The 21,483-nt window shown below is 35.5% G+C and overlaps 1 protein-coding gene across 3 annotated transcripts in view; it reads left to right on the forward strand.

The window, feature by feature from the left end:
* Positions 1–20,690, forward strand: part of LOC110031426 (diphthine--ammonia ligase) — a 37,024-nt gene extending 16,334 nt beyond the window's left edge. The window contains exons 8-13 of one of the 3 annotated variants that reach the window (XR_002294738.1): positions 15,347–15,686; positions 16,052–16,383; positions 16,961–17,289; positions 18,067–18,211; positions 18,325–18,418; positions 20,420–20,499. Coding sequence is in view for 2 of the 3 variants with exons in the window: in XM_020734608.1 (XP_020590267.1) it covers positions 15,347–15,686; positions 16,052–16,383; positions 16,961–17,289; positions 18,067–18,418; positions 20,420–20,638 (1,572 nt within the window). In the remaining variant the exon portion in view is untranslated. Of the gene's footprint in view, positions 1–15,346; positions 15,687–16,051; positions 16,384–16,960; positions 17,290–18,066; positions 18,419–20,419 lie in introns of all 3 variants that reach the window. The other 2 variants (XM_020734608.1, XM_020734609.1) reach the window with 2 other exon arrangements.
* The last annotated feature ends 793 nt before the right edge of the window (positions 20,691–21,483 follow it).

Raw genomic sequence — 21,483 nt, forward strand, 5'->3', positions numbered from 1 at the left:
ATGCTATCCTGATTAATCAAAATCCAGCTATGATATTAGTACTTGCATGCTTTTGAGATGTTAGGGTTAAAGAGAATTTTATCTCACGATCAAAATGACAACAAATGTATGAGTCTGAAAGAGAGAGAAAATGTAAACTTGCATTCAAAGAAAGGAAGAACCGAGTATACTCTTTAAAAAATGAAGCTGTCGAAGAGATTTTCAAGAGCACATCTGACAATCCCAACTTTAAACTCCCCTAGCCTCACAAATCTGAAGAAGTGGAAAAAGAAGGAGATCCTAATTATTGCTTGTTCCATAGGATGCTTGGTCGTATAATTGACTGGAAAGGAAACACAGTGATGAAACTATAGTATCCCTAGAGATTGCCTGAGAGAACCGACACAAAGTTCAGTTCGTGTTGTCTCTGGTTGAGACACAAAACAACTTAACTCCTAAGCAAATGAAGAAGAATGAAACGTTGTTCTGTCCAAAACCCCCTATAAAGTAAAAAATAAGTCAATTAGTTGTCGACATTTTACTTGTAATTTATTTACAAAAAATTAGCTTTGATATAACCAAATATTTCTTTCGAACCCAATCTTAGTTCAAACTTTGTTAATGATTTTGTCATCAAACTTTGTTGAAGCTTTGTTAACTATAATATAATTGATGTTAGTACTTTTAATTTTTTATAAAGAAAAGGTTGTTGTCTAGCGTTATTGAATTAAATTATTTTCTTTAGTCTTTTTAAACTTTATGATTATCTGAAGAATATTTCTTAGCATAATGATAACCACTTAAAATATCTAAGATCATGTTTGAAACCCCTCATTGTAGCTGTCTACAACGAGTGTAAGGACTTGTCTTACAAATTATACCAAACTCATCTCTTGTTGGAGACAACTTAAAATTCCAATATCTGAAAAGGAGAATCTTCGAGTACCGCTAGTTTTGAATTGATCATTCACAAATTTTCTTCATAGAGAACTACAAAATTCAAAATTTATTATGGCAGACATGCTACCACCTAAGATGGAAGTTAAAACAGAAATAGGGTTGTCGGTTTTAATGGAGAACCTATACCATTACAAAATATTCCTTTACAAGATATGTTTGTAATTGATTAAAGGTCAAACATAATGATTTAACTCATAAAATTGCGAGATAACATTTTCCTAAGGAAATTCTGTGAATCCTTATCTCTTGATAAAAAAAGTTATTATTATTACTTCCTTGTCATGTCTAATCCTTTTGCCTATTTTACATTTTTGTAAATGTGGTTCATTCAAGCTATCTTGAATTCATTGAGATTCTCTATCCACATGTTAGGTCAAATTGAAGTTTCTTGAACTTGATTTTAATTTAGTTTGAAACCCTTTTGGGAGGACCTTGAAAGTAAGATAATATTCTTTGGAAATATAAAAGTAGATGAAGAAAATGTTATATCATAAGACAATATTTTTGCAATCCCTCTCCATTCTGAACTTATGAGTAAATGGCGGAATCATGAGAAGATATAAAGTATACATGGATAAAGACAAAACACCAACTACAAAAGCTGTTTCATTAATAGAAAGTTGAAAGAATAGAAAAAATGTTATGTCATAGTGACAATGATCTTTAGACAGTATTTTGACAATTCTGCTACTTACTAAACATATGAGTAGGTGACAGAATCATGAGAAGATGTAAAGTATTCCTGGTAAAGACAGAACACTAATTACAAAAAATTCTTCACCAAACTCGAAGAATAGAGCATCTATAATGCATATTGACTTGGAATCCAACTCAGAGGATGAGTTTTGCACTGAAGGTTGCTCTATTACTCCGATGAAAGTAAGAATCCCATTGAAGATTTTGTAAGAAGGAAAATAGGGGAAGAGAAAATAAGTTTACTTAATCAATCAATTTTTCAAAAAATCGTACATAAAGACAGGTTCTGAGGGAGGTTCTGAGGGAGACAGATGTTTGAATCAAAATTATTCATATTTAGGAGATTATCCAACTTGATGTATTTTTGCTCCAACCTCTTCATCTTCAAACCCTTTTTGCAAAATTATAAATTAAAATTACCTCGTTACCATATGATAGTTTGAATGAATCTCCAAAAAGAAAATTCATCATCGTACTCAATACCATTGGAATTTTAATCTTAATCTCGAAATTCAAAATCGAGCTGTTCCTTTCTGAAGAAAATATGTCAACGTTAAAGTGAGCTAAAATCAATCAATTTAAGGAGATGATACAATTTAAAGTCTTTTAATTTTCACTTTCAACTGAAAATGAGGCCAACAGACTCTTTAGGCTTATCTTTGAATGGTAGGGAAACTTATCATAAAGGTTCTGACTATACGTTGGGACTGCCCCGAAAGTGCAGCCTATAAATACAACATGATACAAAGCAAGTTCCTTGATATTTATGCTAAGAAATCAAACACATGATTTTCATTCAAGAATATGTCATTGATGCCGGAGAATGAGAAGTATGTTGTGTGTTGAACTTTAAACAGAATTCATAAGTATAGGATTATAACTTTTGAGCCTTAAAAATGTTGATTTTCAAATATTGGCGAGCCACAACTTGAAATCCTTGAGATGAATGTCCATAAAAGATTTTAATAATGTTTCAATAACTATACTTGTGTTGGTTGCTCTTATTATAAGGGATGTTATCAATGTTTCACTTTCTAATCCTTGAAAAATTTTTAGAATGATAAAAAGTATAAAAAGACAAACAAAATTTGAAAAACAATAATGCTTGGCTTCAGTTTTATTAAAGTAAAAAATAAAAGCACTACTAATTATTTATATAAACTTAACACTGGGTCCGTTCATAAAATCAAATATTGAATATTTGATTTTAGGGTCTTCGACGGGATAACATGCCATTTGACAAAATTTGCTTTCAGGACTTAACAGGAGTATAATGATCATTGAGTCTCTGAATATCTGAAGAAGACTTGAATTTTCATTATTTTGAATTTTAAGGTGAAACTTAAATGAAATCGAACTCTTTTTAAACTCTCTTCTACTTCAACTGAAATTAAGCAGAATCAGAATTCTTGGAGTGGACATTTGGTCCAAAACTTGAAACTAACAAAACTTGAAGTCGAAAAACTTCGTAAGTTTGGTTGTTATTGGACAATGTGTAATATTCTTTGATATGTTCTATACTCAATACAACTAGAGAAACTAACAAACTCATTGACAAAATAATCAACTTTCAAACAAAATAATAAAATTTCCAAACAAAATAATTAACTTTCAAACAAAAATAATCACATTATCCAACAAAACCTTTAAACAAAAAATTTTCAAGATCAAACATCAATTAAAATAATCTCCTTTGGGTCTATTATAATATCCTCCCGAATTTTCTTTCCTTTTGATTAGCTCTCAAGTTATATGTAAGTCCCTTTGTTTTCTAACTCGATATAATCATCCTATTTACCTCTTAGGTTGAATGTGAGTGCTCGTGTTTTCCACTCTAATGTGATTAGGTTAATAAAACCAAATCATTTTTCAACTAGCTCTCAAGTTAGATCTGAGTTCATATGCTTTCTAACTTGATCTAATCACTCTAATCGCCCCTTAGGTGAGATGTGAGTCCCTATGCTTTCCATTCTAAAGTGTTTGGACCAAAATTCTTCAAACAAATCAAACACAAAATAAATAAATATTTTAACAAAACAATCAAAATTTTTAAAACAAACATTCACAAGATAAATCAAACTTTCTTCAAAATAAACAAGACACAACAATTAAAATCAGTCAAAACTATAACAAAATAAAAATTTTCAAATATAAAAACTCCAACAAAATAAAAAAAAATCTCACAATTTTCAAACATTAAAGCCTCTTAAGGATGTCACCATTAGATTGTCCCAATCACTATTTGGACAATGTATAATGCCCCATGTTGTCTCCTACGTCGAAATGTAGCTGGAAAATTCACGATTGTTAAAAAATGGAACAATTTTTCATCATATAAATTTCAAAAATCCATACGACAAAATAAAATTTTAAAACAAAATACATTGCACAATGAATTCAGTTTACATTTCTTCGGGTTCATCAGAAATTGGAGAACGCCTCACATGACACCAATATGATGGGATCAGATTGATTGACCACAGACCAGTCGGGGTTTGTCTTGAGATCAATCCTTTATGTTAAGTATCTCCTCAACTTAGTCTATTGCATATCGAAAGAAGTTTGCTTTTGATCCATCGGAAGTTGGAGCACGCCTCAAGTGGCATTATCACGTTGCGATCAAATTGGTTACTTCAAATCAGCCAGAGCTAATTATGGTTGTAAATCCTTTGGGCTAGTAAACCTGAAATGCGATGAGTCACATATGTCCCTTTGAGTTTAACCCATCGTAATCTTTTTGAACCATCTTTAGGTTCGTTGGAAGTAGGTTGATTGACCTTCCTACAATCGTCAATCCATTGAGTCGGTAAATCTGGGTCGGGGTATGTCTTACTCTCATCCAGTATACTCAACGCACGCGGAAAATGTTTGCCGAACTTAGTTTGATTCTATTCAAACTCATTACAAGTCTGGCTTTGATCCATTGGAGGTTAGAGTACACCCCACGTGGCACCATCATAATGTGACCATGTTGATTAATTCAAAGCCAGTCAAGGTTAGTTTTGTGGATTAATTCTTTAAATTGATAATTTTGAGTAAAAGTAAATCTCCGAACATACTTTCTCTCAACCCAACTTTTCGCACACTAAAGAGATATTTTGTTCCTTCCTTTAGAGCTTGTCAGTTTTGGTTGGTCTACATTCGAACCCAACAAAATTAACACATTGGCTGAGTAAAACTAGGATAGGGTTATGTCTATGTAAGCTTTCCCTAGAGTCAGTTATTACCCGGCACTGTGTCTGAATGGTGCACTTGAAGTTAAAGTGGACTAATTTACTAAAGTCTGCAGGGCTATCTGATGTCGACGAATTTTTCAGATTCTATCAATTCAACACTTTAGACTTTCAAATCTTGGATTGGTCAATGGACACCTTTCCAAATCATATGGTGTATTGAACGCCTACATAATACACTTTTCTTTCTCCAGGGTTGGAGGATGTTAATCAACAAGAGTATGATCATACAGACTATGCTTTGGCTGATTAAACTTAAAGAGTATAACCACTATCCTCTAGTACTGTCATTGAACACCTTGAAACGAGACAGTTAGAATTGGTTTGACCTTGATCATTTCTTTTCACAGATCTAGCTGATGATCCATCGGAAGTTGGAGCATGCCTCATATGACACCATCACAATAGGATCAGATGCATTTGATCTAGTCACAGTTGCGGCTGCTGATATAGGTTAATGCTTTGAGTTAGTAATTCTGAGTTGAGTCTCAGTTTGGCTCATTGGACACCGAATGTCTCTTATTTCTCAGGTCGTTAGTTTTGTTGACACGCCGGCCTCAATTTGGACTGTTGTTTTAGCTTTGTAAATCTAGGATGGGTCCTAATATAGCCATTGCACACTATCGAGTCAGGCTAAACCTTTCTAGTGTGGACTAGAGGAATATACTGTCATTAGCTCTCCATTATTGGAATTAAGTCCTGACGTGGCCCTGCATTGAGCAACTTGGTTCATTGCTTTCACTTTATGTTCGGGTACGATAAAGTAATTCATTGACTAATCAAAATTAAATTTGGAGCTAACAACATTCTTGCCAGGAATCTTTCTTAGTACCAGTCATTGAACACCTAAACAACAAACTAACACAAATCAATACAATACATAAATTTTCTCACTTCTCTGTTCATTGTCCTCAATCCCCACATAGGATTCGATAAGTCAAATTTTTGACTCTATAAACTCTTAGAGTACATGCAACTATTTGGTGTAGTCATTATACATTGCAGGACCCTTAGAAATCTAATGGACAACTTCTACGACAATCATATCAGAGCTCAAGGTAGACATTAGTCCCTGAACTGCCTACTTTGAACTGACCACCTCACTTGCCTTCAATTTAGCTCCCAGCCTCATCTATCCTTATCAAGTTGCCGTTATGCACCTCTTAGGTTGAGAATAAGTTCTTGCATCCTCTTTCCTACTGTGTCCAAACACAACACAGTCACATCAGAACTCCTTAAAACTAAATTCCCCAACAAAGCTAAACCAACAATTATTTAAATGTTCTTCTGATTAACTATCATGATGAATGATAAGCTCCACTGGTGTCCTTCTTGATCTAGTTATTCGATCTACCTCCTAGTTGGATGTTAGTATCTGTGTTTTTCTCCCTAGTCCTCCTAGTTTCTTGACTAGCTCTCAGGATGAATGATAAGCTCTAGTGCTATTCTTCCTGATCTAATTATTCTGTCTGTCTTCTTGGTTGGATTTTAATCCCAGTGCTTTTCTTCCTCCTAATGACAGTTCTCTCAATATCTCTGACTAGCTATCAGGATGAATGATAAGCTCCATCGCTGTCCTTCCTGATTTTGTTGACCTGTTCACCTCTTTGGGTAGATATAAATCCACATTGGTTTTTTCACCTTAATGTGTCTAGATAAACCTGCAATCCCCAACGAATCCAAACATTATAATTCTTAAAACTCTAGCTCTAAATCTTTGACATATCCAAATAAAATCATATGTTCTACGAACTTGTTTGATCACTTCGGTCAACACTAATATGTGCGACGTACTTTGAACAGTTGGGGGTTCATTTGTTGCCCTCATTTTTGGTCACATGAAACTTGCATGAACATTCTCCCTTGGGCTAGTGCAACAACATTGGCGAAGACATTGCATTGCCATTTTTAGCTTTAGCCCGGTCCATTTGTTGACCTCATTTTTGGTCATATGGAATTTGCATGAACATTCTCCCTTAGGTCCAGTGCAGCAACATTGGCCAAGACATTGCACTGCCATTTTTAGCCTAGCGTTTGGTCACGCCAGGGTTGGGCGTGACCACACTTAGAATTACCTCGCATGGTCACGACTAGCTTAGGTGTGACCACGCCCGAAAGCTTATCAGCGCGGTCACACTAGCCCTGGGCGTGACCATGCCTAGGTTTATCTTGAAGTGACACTTCATGCGATCACTCCCATTGATACACCACCGATTTGTAGCCTTTTTCCACAGATCAGAGCAAAAACCGTCACACTGTTTCGCCTACGGCGATCCGTGGCTCTTCCAACTCCAATATATCGTGGCCGTCGACCCTCCACCTAATCGGACGACCATGGAATGCTCTGTCATTGAGGACTTCAACACGAGCACAGAGGAAAGGAGAATTCTGACGTGCCTCATCCCTCCGGTCATCCTACTTTGGTAAGCCTTTCTCCTTCATTTTTCAAAATTTTTTTTTTTATGTTCCTAATAGGCTAGTAAGCCAACTCAATAGCCTTGGATTAGGCTTGGGTTTGGGCTCGACTCAGGTCGACTCGAACCCATCCTAGCCCTAACCCATTTAGGCTCAAACCTAACATAACCTAAACCAATCCCAAAACCTAACCCAAAGCCAACCTGAACCAATCTCAAATCTAGGTCCAACATAACCCAACCCAAATCCTAAATCTAACCTAGGTCTGGCCCAACCCAGGTCTAATCTAATCCGAACCCTAAACCTAACCCAGACCTTACCCAACTTTGACCTGACCCAACCGAGGGACGACCTAGCCCAAATCAAACGCAGCTCAACCTGGGTAAACCTAGCTTAACCTGAGTCAAGCCAACACAAACTCAACTTAGTCTGGGGCAACCCAGCTTAACTTAGGTCAACCAAAATCAAACCCAAGTCAACTTGAGTCAACCAAACCAAACCTAATATAACATGGGTCAACCCAAATCAGACTCAACTCAACTTGGGTCAAACCCAAACCAAACACGAGTCAACCCACATCAGCTCAAGTTTAATTCAAACCTAAACCAACAAATTCATATCATACCTCTGCTCAATCCTAAGCTAACTTAAGCTAGAAATTCAGCTTACCTTTACTTAACCGTAACGCAAGTCTAATCCAAGGCTATGTATGTGTTATTTCATGTTTCATTTCATACGTTATTCTATATTCAAAAACCAAACAAAAAGAATAAAAAAATGCATAAAACAAAAACAAGGATGAAAGCCTCTCGGTTTTCTCCACAAAAAAAAAAAAAAAAAACTCAAAACAAGACAAACTCAAAATTTAGAAAACTCTGAGAACATGACTGTCAAACCCATGAATTGAAATAAGACATGAATTCAAATATTGAACTTCAAATAAACATTAAAACATACCAAGATAAATAACAAGAAGAAAACCTTAGATCCGACATAAACTTCAGGGTGGCTAATGTTGACACAAAATTGAGGACCATACAAATACCCCAGGCTAGTCTGAGTATAGAAGCCTAGGTGAGTCTATGTACTCTAGTTAGTGCTAAGGACTAGGACATACAAAACAACAAACCCACCTTCTGAGAAAGGAACACATGGTTACTGACGAAGGTATTTCAGACTTCTTTGAAGCTAGAAATATTTCATACTTTTACATTCAAGGGTGGTTCCTGGTTATGAGATTGGTCATAGTCAACGGATACCCACATTCCAGGGACGATGGAAAACCATGGACATTTGACCAGGGACGTCATTCCCAAAGTCTAGGTTAGTCTGCTTTTAAAATTCCTTATAGTCTAGGGTTTCATTTCTCTTCTAGAAATCCTTCTCTACCTAACTTTATCCTTAGCTTAGGGTTTTTCAACCATTTTTTGTCAGTCAAATTCAGTATCCCCGATTTATCTTTTGACTTCGCCTAATCAGCTCAAACTCATCATCAAACCCTTTCAAATCTCTCTTTAAATTTTATAACTTGTTTGTGCCATTCTCATGACATATTGTTATCTGGCTGTAAATCCCATACCTCCAATTTGGACCCTCTACTTTCACTCACTCTGATTATGAAAGTTCAATCTTTGACAATCTGACTCATTACATTAATCAAAAGTTTTCTTTAGGGCTCACAACTTTAAGGATGTAGTTAACTATGAGGGCTTGCTGTTGTAGGGAACGAGACCACATAATTAAAATAAAGCTTATCTTACACCCGCAAAGTAAGGGGAAAAAAAAAGAAAAAAGCTGGTTTCATAGACTAATGGTGGCTTTCACCATCCGGTTGGTTAGGCCCATTTTTATCATAATTTTTTCTTTTATCGGGAAGATATTATTCTTCAAAATGACATGTTCGGTCATTTAGGTAGAAAGTCTTTTAAAAGGTCTCTTAAAAAGTTCTATGGTGAGTAAATATTTCTTACCAAACGGTATTGTAGACGATGGTGTATGATCTTCAATTGCACATCTCGGCTGTGATACATGAAAGACCAGGTGTAGTGTGGACGATGGTGGTAATCTCGAACGGTAGGCCACTGGCCCGATGCGTGCCATCACCTCATAAGGTTCAAAGTGTCACGGTGAAGTTTCTTGCGTCTCTTGGCCAATATCTTATGTCGGCAGGGCTTCAGTTTCAGGTAGATCATGTCCCTTGGTTTAAATTACACATCTCTCCTGCGTTCATCTGCTTTTCTCTTAATGAGTCGTTGAACTTTCAATAATTACCCCTTGAGCTTACTAATATTTTGTCCCTCTTCTCCAATTATTGATTAATGCTAGATATTGGTGTGACGCAATGCCCATAATGAATTAAGTGAGGTCGTTCCCGTCTATATAATATCTTGAAAGGGGTGGTTTGTGCTGCGGTGTGGTACAAAATATTATACCAATATTCGGCTCATGCAATCCACTTGGTTGATAGCTTCGATGTTTCAGATGCAAAACAATTCAGGCATGTCTCTACACTTCTATTGGCCACATCCGTTTGCCTATCAATTTGGGGATGATATGCATTGCTTGTTTGAAGGACCGTCCATTGCAACTCGAATAGCTTATTCCAGAAGTGGAGGAACACCATGTCCCTATCTGATACAATTGATTTCGACACTCCGTGCGAACGAACCGCTTTCTGGATAAACACTGCCGCAACTGAGACTTGAGTGTAGGGATATCGTAAGGAAATAAAATGTGCATACTTACTCAAGAGATCCACGACCACCATGATTACTATGAACCTTTCTGACCGTGACAACCCTTGGTTAAATCCATCATCACTTCTTCTCAAACCATCCCTGACATTGCTAATGATTGTATTAACCCTCCTGGTGCTGTGCTTAAGTACTTGTGTTGCAGACACATTGCATTTTGCCACAATGGCCTCCATTTTCTACGCATCCCCACCAATATAGCTCTACCGCTAGACGACTGTAAATTTTTTGCTCTGATTGTCCTTCGATCTCACTGCTATGAAACTCTTGTAATAATCTGAGAATATATTCCGATGTCTTGAGTAGCACGAATCGCACATGGTGGAGCAGCTACTGTCCCCTCAATGCATGTCTTGGATGACTGTTTGAATACTGTAGTAGCTCGGCCCTTATCTTCCTCAGCTCCTCTCGTTAGCTCTCTTGTGTCAAGGCTTCCCACTCTAGGGCAATGGGTACCGATATAGCTGTCAATTGGGGTTACCTTACATTTCTCGATTGTGCATCGTCTGTCTTGTTCTCAATCCAGACGACTGTAAATCTTTTGCTCTGATTGTCCTCTGATCTCGCTGCTATGAAACTTTTGTAATAATCTGAGAATATATTCCGATGTATTGAGTAGCACGAATTGCACATGGTGGAGCAGCTGCTGTCCCCTCAATGCATGCCTTGGATGACTGTTTGACTACTGTAGTAGCTCGACCCTTATCTTCCTCAGCTCCTCTCGTTAGCTCTCTTGTGTCAAGGCTTCCCACTCTAGGGCAATGGGTACCGATATAACTGTCAATTGGGGTTACCCTACATTTCTTGATTGTGCATCGGTTGACTTGTTTTCAAATCCGGGTTGGTACTGAATTTGGAATCATATCCTATTAGCTTGGATAGCTATCTCTGATTCTCCTCAATCCGCTGCTCCAAAAGATACATGCTCCTATGATTTGTCCTGACCAGAAAATATTGTCCCAACAGGTAGGGCTGTCACTTTTGAATGGCCAAGACGATCGCCATCAATTCTCATTCATATACTGACTTTAGCCTCGCTCTGACTGTAAGAACCTGGCTAAAGTAGGCAATCAACAGCTGATCCTGCATGAACACTGCTCTGAACCCGTACCCTGACACATCCTTTTTGACCACAAATAGTTTACTGAAATCTGGGAGTGCTAATATCGAGATGTTGGTTCCCCCATTTGAAATTGTTTTTTTAATCAACTGCTATGTCAGTGGCCATGCTATCGTGCCATATCTTCTCACGAACTTCTGGTTGTAACCGGTGAGACCCGTAGCCTCGATTTTGGACTGATCCACTGATACTCCCGTTCTGGTCACTAAATGCCCTAGATACTCCACGTGTAACTGTGCAAAGGAACATTTCTTCAAGTTGGCATACAACCGGTGTTCCTTCAATGTCTCCACGACTGTCCTTAGGTGCCCCACATGCTTAGTCTCTCTACGCCTATAAATCAGAATGCCATCAAAGAAGGCCAAGATAAATTTTTTGAGATAAGATTGAAAAATCTTATTTACGAGGGACTGAAATGTCAACGGGGCGTTGGTGAGGCCAAACGACGTCACTAAGAACTCATAATATCCTTCATGTGTCCTGAACGTTGTTTTGTGCACATCCGTTGGATTGATCCTGATCTGGTGGTATCCTAACTTAAGATCAATTTTTAAGAAAATGACTTCCCCGTAAAGGTCATCCAGTAAATCATCAATTGCAGGAATAAGAAACTTACTCAACACCGTCTCCCTATTCAAAGCATGTCAGAACTAACCCCTTGCAAATTCCTCAACTTTTCTCCACCTTCTTTATCCCCATCATGACACCAAAGCTCCATGTAATCACCATCTCTAACCCTAGCTTCTCTACGACCTGATTTGACATAAAGTTGTGTGGCTCTGCTATCTACCAATACCACAATTGGATGTTCCCCGATCCACCCCCACCTTCATGGTGTGGTTCGGAGTAAATCCCACTACCGAATTGAGGGACTCCTCCACCACATCCAAATGCAGATGATCATCCATCGTGTCCTCCTTTGATTCATTACTCTTTGTAGCATCCTTCTGAGCTAAAACAATCTGAAAGGCGCGCTTCTTGCAACGATGACCTGAGGCATATTTCTCGTTACAGTGATAACATAATTCTTTTGCTATTTTATCATGCACTTCTGCATCTGCAAGACTTGAAATTACTCTTGAAATTGGTCCCTGTATTCTCCTCGTTCAGCGTCTCTTTTTGAAATAACATCGCCTGGGTCCTCAGTGTCGTGGCTGTAAAGGTGCTCTGGTAGAATTCTCCATTGTTGCCACCTTTGCTGGTCCTTTTTACCTGTTTATTTATCCTCTTTCATTTGGTCGAGCTCCATCATTTTTCTCAATCCACACGATCTCAAGGGGCGGATGAATGCTCATATGTCGGGCTTTAGGCCTTTCAAGAAATTCCCTTCCAGTTTTGCTGCAGTACACCTCTCAAATTTCCTAACAAGAGCTTGAACTTCTCCTGGTATTCTGTAACCGGCTCCTCTTGAGTCAAAGCTTACAATTGCTCGTGTAGGTCTTCTTCTCGAATGGCTCGGAAACACTCCGACAAGCAATCCTTAAACTCATCTCATGAGTGCCTCAGATACATTGCCTTAATCCATTGAAACCACACTAATGTCTTTCCCTCCATACATAATCCTGCTGTCATGAGCTTCTCTTCCTCAGTTAACTCGTTGATTGTAAAGTATCGCTCCACGTGATACACCCACTCATGTGCATCCACTTATTCGAAGATCGCAATCTTCAATTTTTAGACCCCTACATCTCCACCTCAACCTCCTCTTCCTCAGTTATTTCCCCCCATGTGTGTAGGGTGGGACTCCCTCCTTCGATCATATGCATATCCAGCTTCTATTTCCTTCTTCCTTCACCGTGCTCACATCCCTCAAATTTTCTGCCCATCCCCCCTCCACCGGAAGTCTCCACTCCCCCTTCTCTTGTAGTCCCGGAGGACGCTCTTGGTAATAGATGATGTGTTCCTCGTCTTCTCGCTCAATCTCCTTCCCATTTAACCTGGCGAAGGATTCCTTGATCAATCCTTGGTTAAGGTTTGCAACTGGAGCGATCGACTCGGTCTAGGATTGTATCTCTATGAGATTTTTTATCATCTCCCAGATTTCTCCTATGCTCTCTAATCCATAATCCATTTGACTTTCAATTGAAGAAAACCTATTCTCCATGGTGGCAAACCTCTCTTTCATTCTCGATCTGATTTGCCCTATCTCTCCTTCTAGCACATCCACTTTCTTTATTACTATCTCACCAAGATCTAGGCTCTTATATCAATTTGATATGCTCCGGAATCAAAATCAGCAAACAAAACTGACAAAACGACAATAGATAGATAGAAACAATTCAAATAAGAATTGTTCTTACGAAACACAAACGAAAACATGCCAGATACAATGATGATCTACTTTTTAAGCGATAGTTCAACCCTTGACGTCGATAGGAATACCACAGGAAGAAGAAAAACACAACATCCCACAAACATGCATTAAAAAGAACAAACCCTACGTTCTCTCCTTAATAGAATCCTCCCACAACATTCCAAACTTTTCGTTCCCACTTTCCCTCCAAACTTCTTTAATTCCTTCTCCTTGAGTTTGTGATTAAAGCTCTCATGGATCCCACCTGCTCCCTGCCTTTTGCCATGGCAAATTTCTGCCTTGCCTCTTCTCACGAAAAAGTCCGGCCCGTCTGTTATTGTGGCGGGCCGGTTGGGTGGCTTTCGACCGGTCCAAGAGGGCGGGTTTTATTACAGACGTAATAGTATTTTTCACGGACGTAATAGTATTTTTCATTGATTTCATGCATTATGGTGTTCCATAACTATGAAATAGTCATGAAATTTGCTTAATTTTAAAGTGCAGACATCGGGTCTTCTAGGTTAAGAGGAGGATCAATGAAATGTTGGATTTTCTCTTTTCTTTAAGAGAAGTCGTCACAATATGAGACCATTTTAGGTAGTTTACTCCATTCAAATAATACAAGGTTTGTAGCCTTTGGAAGTCTTCGTTAATATGTTTTTCATCATATTCATATTGGTTGACTTGTTTGTAAGGGAAGTCAAAAAAAAAAATAAAATGAAACATGATGATAATAAGAATGAAGAAAAGGTAAAAACAAATGTTTAAGAGGATGATTCTAACATTGCTCTGATATCATGTAAGAAAGAAGAAATGGCTGAAAAGCTTGGTTCATTATTCCGCCAATGAGTTTTTATGCATGAAACTGCCCATAAATTAAATGAAAACTAAACAATCTTAAGGATAAATACTAATTACAGTAATTTCAAAATGAAAAACGGTTGTCAATAATTTCATTATATACCTTGTTTGTTATTTACCTGTTGCTTCCCTCTTAGTTCTGCTCATGGGAGCAATCTATGGCTCTCCTCTCCCTTGTTTGCACATGAATATGTGACAAATTTGTTTCCTTGTGCAGCATATGAATCCGTAGCTCAGTATATGTTTTATTTACCAAATCGCACTGGTCCTTGGGAAGTCAACATTTTTTTCCTGGGGCAACAACAAATTTTTGTAAATTATAAACATTTATATTATATAGCCATGTAAGTATGTGTTGCAAGAATGCCATAACATGAACCACGGAAAAAATCATAAAAGTTTTCTAATTTATGTTGTTATTTTGTGCTCATTTACTTATAAGATGTTTTCTAGCTTTTTGAAATTGTTAAATAGGACAGTTGAGCCTAATATTGTATAACTAACTGCTATAAAATTAAAAATTGGATAAATGCTGCATAGAACATCTTTCTTGAAATTTTATACAGCGCTCAAGTATCTGGAATTATTTATTTGCTACCTTTAAAAACAGACAATGGTTCATCTCTATGTTGATGTGGTTGCATAGCCTGCTCATGTAAAGCATTTACTTAAGTGTAAAGAAAATAGGGCATTTACAAACATATCACACAATTCATACGTACTTACATATCTCACACCCAAATTTTCATATTTACACACATCACTCAAATCTTTATTACCATATCAAAAAATAACCATATTACCACTTCTTAAAAGTGTAATACACCCTTTCATGCATAATATATTTAGGCATCAAAGTGCTTTGTATGTAAATATGAAAGTTTAGGTGTGAGATATGTAATTACACAAGAATTGTGTGCTACGTATGTACATGTCCCCCGCAAAAAAAAAAAAAAAAATGTTGGCCTTCTATAAGAACGTCCATGTACCATTCATTTAGTAGCTTGCCATGAAACACTATTGTATTTATTTCCAGAATGCTCGAATTGTACTCGACAAGTTCCAAGTAGTACTTCATTCACCTGATTCAATTGCACCTGTTGGTATTGTTCATCCATTGGCATTCCATTTGGAGCACAAAATAGATTATCCTTCATACAGATATATGGAAAACAATGATTTTACTTCAGAGAAAAGAGGCTGTGTTTTCCATGTCAAGGAAGATTTATCGCCAAACTATTTGAAAAAGTGCAATTCTAAGGATGTAATATTTGACAAATTTGACACCATTGATAGTGCGAAGATGAGTATATCAACTTGCAAAAGGGGCACCTTTTCCATTGGCTGTTGGGTTCCAAATTCTACCCCTTGTGAAGGTATAAAATTTAACCTTTTTGGCCTTGAAATTCACTGATTTGTCAAGAAGTTCCTCTTTGATCGTACCTCCTTTCTTTGAGGGGCATTTACATACATAGCACACAATTCTATTGTATTTACATATCTCACACCTATACTTTCATATTTACACACATAGCACTCAAATCCTTAACATCAAATCAAAACTAGCGCTATTATACTTTTTTTTAAATGAAATCTACTGTATAGGTTTATGGCAAGCATGTAAATATGAAAGTTTAGGTGTGAGATATGTAAAGACATAATAATTGTGTGACATAAATTTCCCTATCTTTTTATTTATTTATTTATTTTTTAATTTCCCTATCTTTAATTGTGCTGGCAGGGTTGCAGAAAGATCTCGCAGCAGTTCTTCATTCGATTGAGTTACAACTGAGGAAAGATAAGCTCAATTGGTCCCATGTTTTGTACATCCACCTCTACATTTCTGATATGAAACAATTTGGAGTAGCCAACGATGTTTATATGAGTTTCATTACGGAAACTAATTGCTATTTTGGCGTGCCATCGCGTAGTACAATTGAGATTCCTATTGCAGAGATCGGTCTAGGCAACGCATATGTTGAAGTTCTGGTGTCAACTGATCGGTGTAAAAGAGTTTTGCATGTACAAAGCATATCATGCTGGGCTCCGAGTTGCATTGGACCTTATAGCCAGGTAGCAGCTGATGACTTTCAATTATATCAGTTTGAGTAAAATACCAAAACAGTCCTTGTATTATTTACAAGGAGTCATTTTAGTCCCAGATTATTATATAAAAGTGGCAAATTAATCTCCAGACCTTTTAAATAGGAGTTGAAATATTTCTTCGTGGGGACTATTTGAACTCATATTAGAAGAAAAGGGAAATTTACATACCTCGCACACAATTCTTATTTGTTTACATGTCTCATCGTATTTATAGTATTAGCATTTGGTGATCTGAAACTTTCCATGAAAATGTATATTTCACTTTTTAAAAATGATAATAGTGCTATTTTTTATGTGTTATTAAAAATTTGAGTGCTATTTGTATAAACATAAAATTTTAGGCGTAAGATATGTAAATAAAATAGAATTGTATGCTATGTATGTAAATGCCGGAGACTAAATTGGCACTTTTGTTAAGTCGGGAACTAAAATGACCTACAAAGAGTCAATAGACTATTTTGATGCTTTTGTCATGTTGGTTCAGTTTCTACCTCTTGTGGGATAATGAACTTACTGTAATGGTTGTTCCTTATGTTCCTTTTAGGCAACCCTGCATAAAGAAGTTCTTTACATGGCTGGACAGCTTGGATTGGACCCCCCTACAATGCTACTCCACCCTGGAGGTCCAGCTCTCGAGATGGATCAGGCTCTGCTTAATTGTGAGGCTGTGGCCAATTACTTCAAAAGCTCCCTCGCTACTTCTGCAATTGGGATTACTGTATATTGTTCTGCATCTCTTTCTTCATCTGAGGCGGTGGAATTACAGAATCGAATGCATCATTTCCTGAAGTACCGTACTTCCCATAATGAAGGATTCCTTGGGGAATATAATCCTATTAGCCTATATGTTCTAGTTCCCAATCTTCCGAAGGGGTAAGAATCTATTTTAATATGCTTCCTATACTAGTATTTATGGCCTTATTGTTTCAACTGTCTCAGGGTATTTTAAGGCAACTTGAGCGGAAACTTATTGATTAACAATGGCTTGTTTGAGATCACTTTTATTTAAATTTGTTTAGGGGCTGTTTGAGATCTTTTTGTATTTTACATTTTATTTTGTTTATGTTTTGATTTAAATCTAAAGCATGTTTGGTTGAGTTAGTTGTTTTTAAAAATACTCAAACATCTTTTAGGTGTTTGAGTAATTTTAAAAATAAATTAGTATACTTTTTTAATTAAATATATATAAAAATTAGATCTACTGTAAGTGTTTTCAAAAAAAAAAAAAAAACAAAAAAAAGAAATAAAAGGGGTATGGTATGAAACGGGCCTGTAGTGTATTTTTGAGTCATTTGAAAAATAAATTAGTTTTTTTCAATAAAAAGTATATAAAAATTAGATCTACAGTAAATGTTTTCAAAAAGAAGAAAAATGAAACAAAAACAAGAAACGAAAGTGATATGAAACGGGTCTTTAATGTAATTTTTTCCTGTTTTATTTTTTATTTTCAAAAATAGATTAGTTTTTTTATAATCTAAAGTTATTCTTAGTGTTTTTAAAACAACTAAACATTTTATAACATACTAAATATGTTTTATTTCTAATAAAAACATATTTGAAAAACATAAATAAAATGTGGTCCCAAACAACCCCAAAATATTATGATTCTTGCTCGTTTTCATGATCTACTATCTTTTTAAATACATGCAGTGCACTTGTTGAAGTGAAACCTGTTCTTCACCTTGCTGAGAATGGTAAATCTGAAGTTCAATCAGTCATGCTGAAGGAACCTGGTCCAACTACACCGATTTATTCTGGCTTTAGTTATTCAGATTGGCATAATCGTTGTTGCCAGGTAAATGTTGTTCCTGGGAAGATATGCATGGCTCTGATTTCTGGAACAAAAGACCATGTTGGAAGCATATTATCCGAAGTTGATGTTGATCTCGTCTCTATTCGCTCTGGCAGCTTGCAGAAGCACTTGAAAGCGATTGTATTATTCTTTATTAGTCTTATAGACAAGATTATATCTGAAAATGGATTTTCCTGGCAGGATTTGCAGGTAAGGCCTCTTTTCCTTTTTTTTTTTCGAGGCATTTACATACATAGCACACAATTCTTATGTATTTACATATCTCACACTTGAACAACTTTCATATTTGAACTTTCATATTTACAAACATAGCACTCTAATATTTAGTATCACATTAAAAATAGTGCTATTACTCAGATCTTTAAAATTTGTAGGTAAGTTCTCTATTTCTTTTCCTTTTTTTTTTATTGTTTTTCCTATTACACAGTTATTTTGGATCAACATGGTTATGATTTTTTTTGAGGCATTTACATACGGGCCACCCAATTCTTTTGTATTTATAGATCTACACCAAAATTTACTTTTTATATTTATACCACCCAAATCTTTCATATCACATAAAAAATATCACTTTTTAAAAAAATGAAATACACATTTTCATGCATAGGTAAGGTGGCATATATATATGTAAAAAATAAAGTTTAGGTGTTAGATATGTAAATACATAATAATTGAGTGGTATGTCTTTTCTTTTTTTCTGCCTAACATGCATTCACCTGAATATGTGCTATGTTGACTAATTTCTTTCCACTAGCAATAGTTTTGCGATATAACCACTAGGAAATGATTGGGCCAGAATATCCTGACCAAAATTACCGCAAGGAAATGATTGGGCCAGAATATCTTGACCAAAATTCAGGATGTGTCTCACTGTCTTTATTTATTTTGAGACGGATGTTATATTATTGATGATATTATTTTGCTTGACATGAACTGTACAGAAGTACAAGCTAATTCATTTCCCTTTGAATGCTCTTATAATCTAACCTCAAGAAAAGGAAACGTGGTTAGCATAAGTCTCAGTTATTAGATTTTGTAAGTTTTACATACATACCACTCAATTCCTATGTATTTACATATCTAACACCTAAACTTCAAATTCTACATGCATACCACCTTACTTATGCATGGAAAGGTGTATTTCACTTTAAAATTTAAAATGGTTGTATTTTTGATGTGATACGAAATATGTGGGTGGGATGAATTAAGAAGTAAAGTTTAGGTGTTAGATATGTATATACATAAGAATTGGGTGGTATGTATGTAGATGTCCCTAGTTTTATTTCAAGTCGAGTTTAGTGTAAATTATAGTTGATTACTCATTTTATTAAATAATAGTTGTCATGGTTTGAAAACTCCATTTTTTTGTTCATGCTATTATTCTGCTAGATGCCATGCTGATTTGTTTCCCAACAGAACATAAAGGTAAAAAAAATTGAATCAGTTTATCGCCAGTAAAATTTTTGTCAATCTCGAAGTTGTATTAGCTTTAGTGTTAGGCATAATATAAATTTGACTTGTTACTTCTGGGTATTGCATTAATATCAAGCCAATTCAATAGCTTTTAGATTCAGTGTGCCCCATATTATTATTATTATTATTTTCCATATAATTATATGGCACTAAATAGGAGAAAAAGGATTCATGTAGCCGACTGGGATTAAGGCTTTGTTGTTGTTGTTGTTGTTGTATTATGTTCCATATAATATCACTTGAAAGTTCTCTTTGTTTTCTCCTGTCTTTGAGGCTTTTGGGGCATTTAAATTCTTACTACCCAATTCATATGTATTTGCATATCTAACGTCTAAATTTTGCTTCTTTACATCTATAACACCCCAATCTTTCATATCACATCAAAAATATCACCATTTTAACTTTTAAGAAGTGAAATACTATACCTTTTCATTCATAGGTAAGGTGGTATATATGCAAAAATTGAAATTTAGGTGTTAGATATTTAAATAAATAGGAATTGTGTGGTATGTATCTAAATCTTACCCCTTTTATTTTTTTTGACTTGGTGAGTGCAATGGCACAAATTTTGTGCATAGGATTCGAATCAGGATTTTTAACAACTAAATTATATTTCAAATTCTGTTTTTATTTATAGATAAATGTCATTTATAAATTTATTACTTTTTTATTTGTTACATTCTTCTGTATTATTCACCGTTTTTTTTTTTTTTTTTGAGCCTGAGGTTCTACTTCTCGACTGATTTAGCCACCACAGCAGATTTTCTTTTCCCCATATTTTCCGAGGCTTTCATTGATTTTGCTGAGTCAGGCAGTAACATGGATGCAACCAATGTGCCTCATTTCAATCTATTGCCGGTTTTAGCTTCTGGAATATCTGCCGCCATGAATGACTTGATCACATGCGAGTTATTTGCTTCAAAGCTTGAAAGTTGAGATTTATCATAACCAAGGTACTTGATGAAAACTTAATTTTTTTTATTTTTTATTCTGTTGTAAAATAGTATTTAATTAATTTATATTTCCTTTTTTTTTGTTTTTTTACTATAATGATACTATTTATGTCATTTACTAGGAAGGTGGATTTTGTTGATTAAGTGTTTATTTTTGAAGTCGCGCTGATAATTGTTCTTGCGAAATTTACGTACGTACAACACAATTGTTATAAATTTACATCTAAAATATCTAAACTTTCATATTTGTCTTTGTAGCACTTGCTGTCATAACTTATGCATGATAATTGTGAATTTCACTTTTAGAAAGTTAGTAATAGTGATGATTTTAGTGTGATTTTAAAGATTTGAAGGACATGTAAATATGAAAGTTTAGGTGTTAATGTTATTTAAATATATAAGAGTTGTTTAGCATGCATGCAAATGCCTTTACATTTTGTTGTTATTTTTATATCAAAGACTCTAGTAGGCATGTGCTCTATCTAAAAATTTAATACATCTTTTGTTATAACTATAATCTTGGAGCTTGAGCTACGAGTTTGAACTTGATTAATTAAGCGTGTTCAAGATAGTGTTCAAGCTTAATTTTATGAGCTTTAGTCGGTTTATTGTCTAACTTATTTATTATGAAATAGAAAAGATGGTATTAATGCATGCTAATGTTATAATAAAATAACAAAAAAGATGAATAATTAGCAGAAAAATAATAAAAATTGTTTAATAAATTTTTAAATATTTTAATTAATATAAATAAAAAAAACTTAAATTTTTAGGGATCAACCTTTATGTCTTTAGGAATATTGCCTGATTTTTTCAAAGCTACGAAAA

The sequence above is a fragment of the Phalaenopsis equestris genome, unplaced genomic scaffold, assembly GCF_001263595.1.
Source record: "Phalaenopsis equestris unplaced genomic scaffold, ASM126359v1 Scaffold000813, whole genome shotgun sequence".
Taxonomy (NCBI): domain Eukaryota; kingdom Viridiplantae; phylum Streptophyta; class Magnoliopsida; order Asparagales; family Orchidaceae; genus Phalaenopsis; species Phalaenopsis equestris.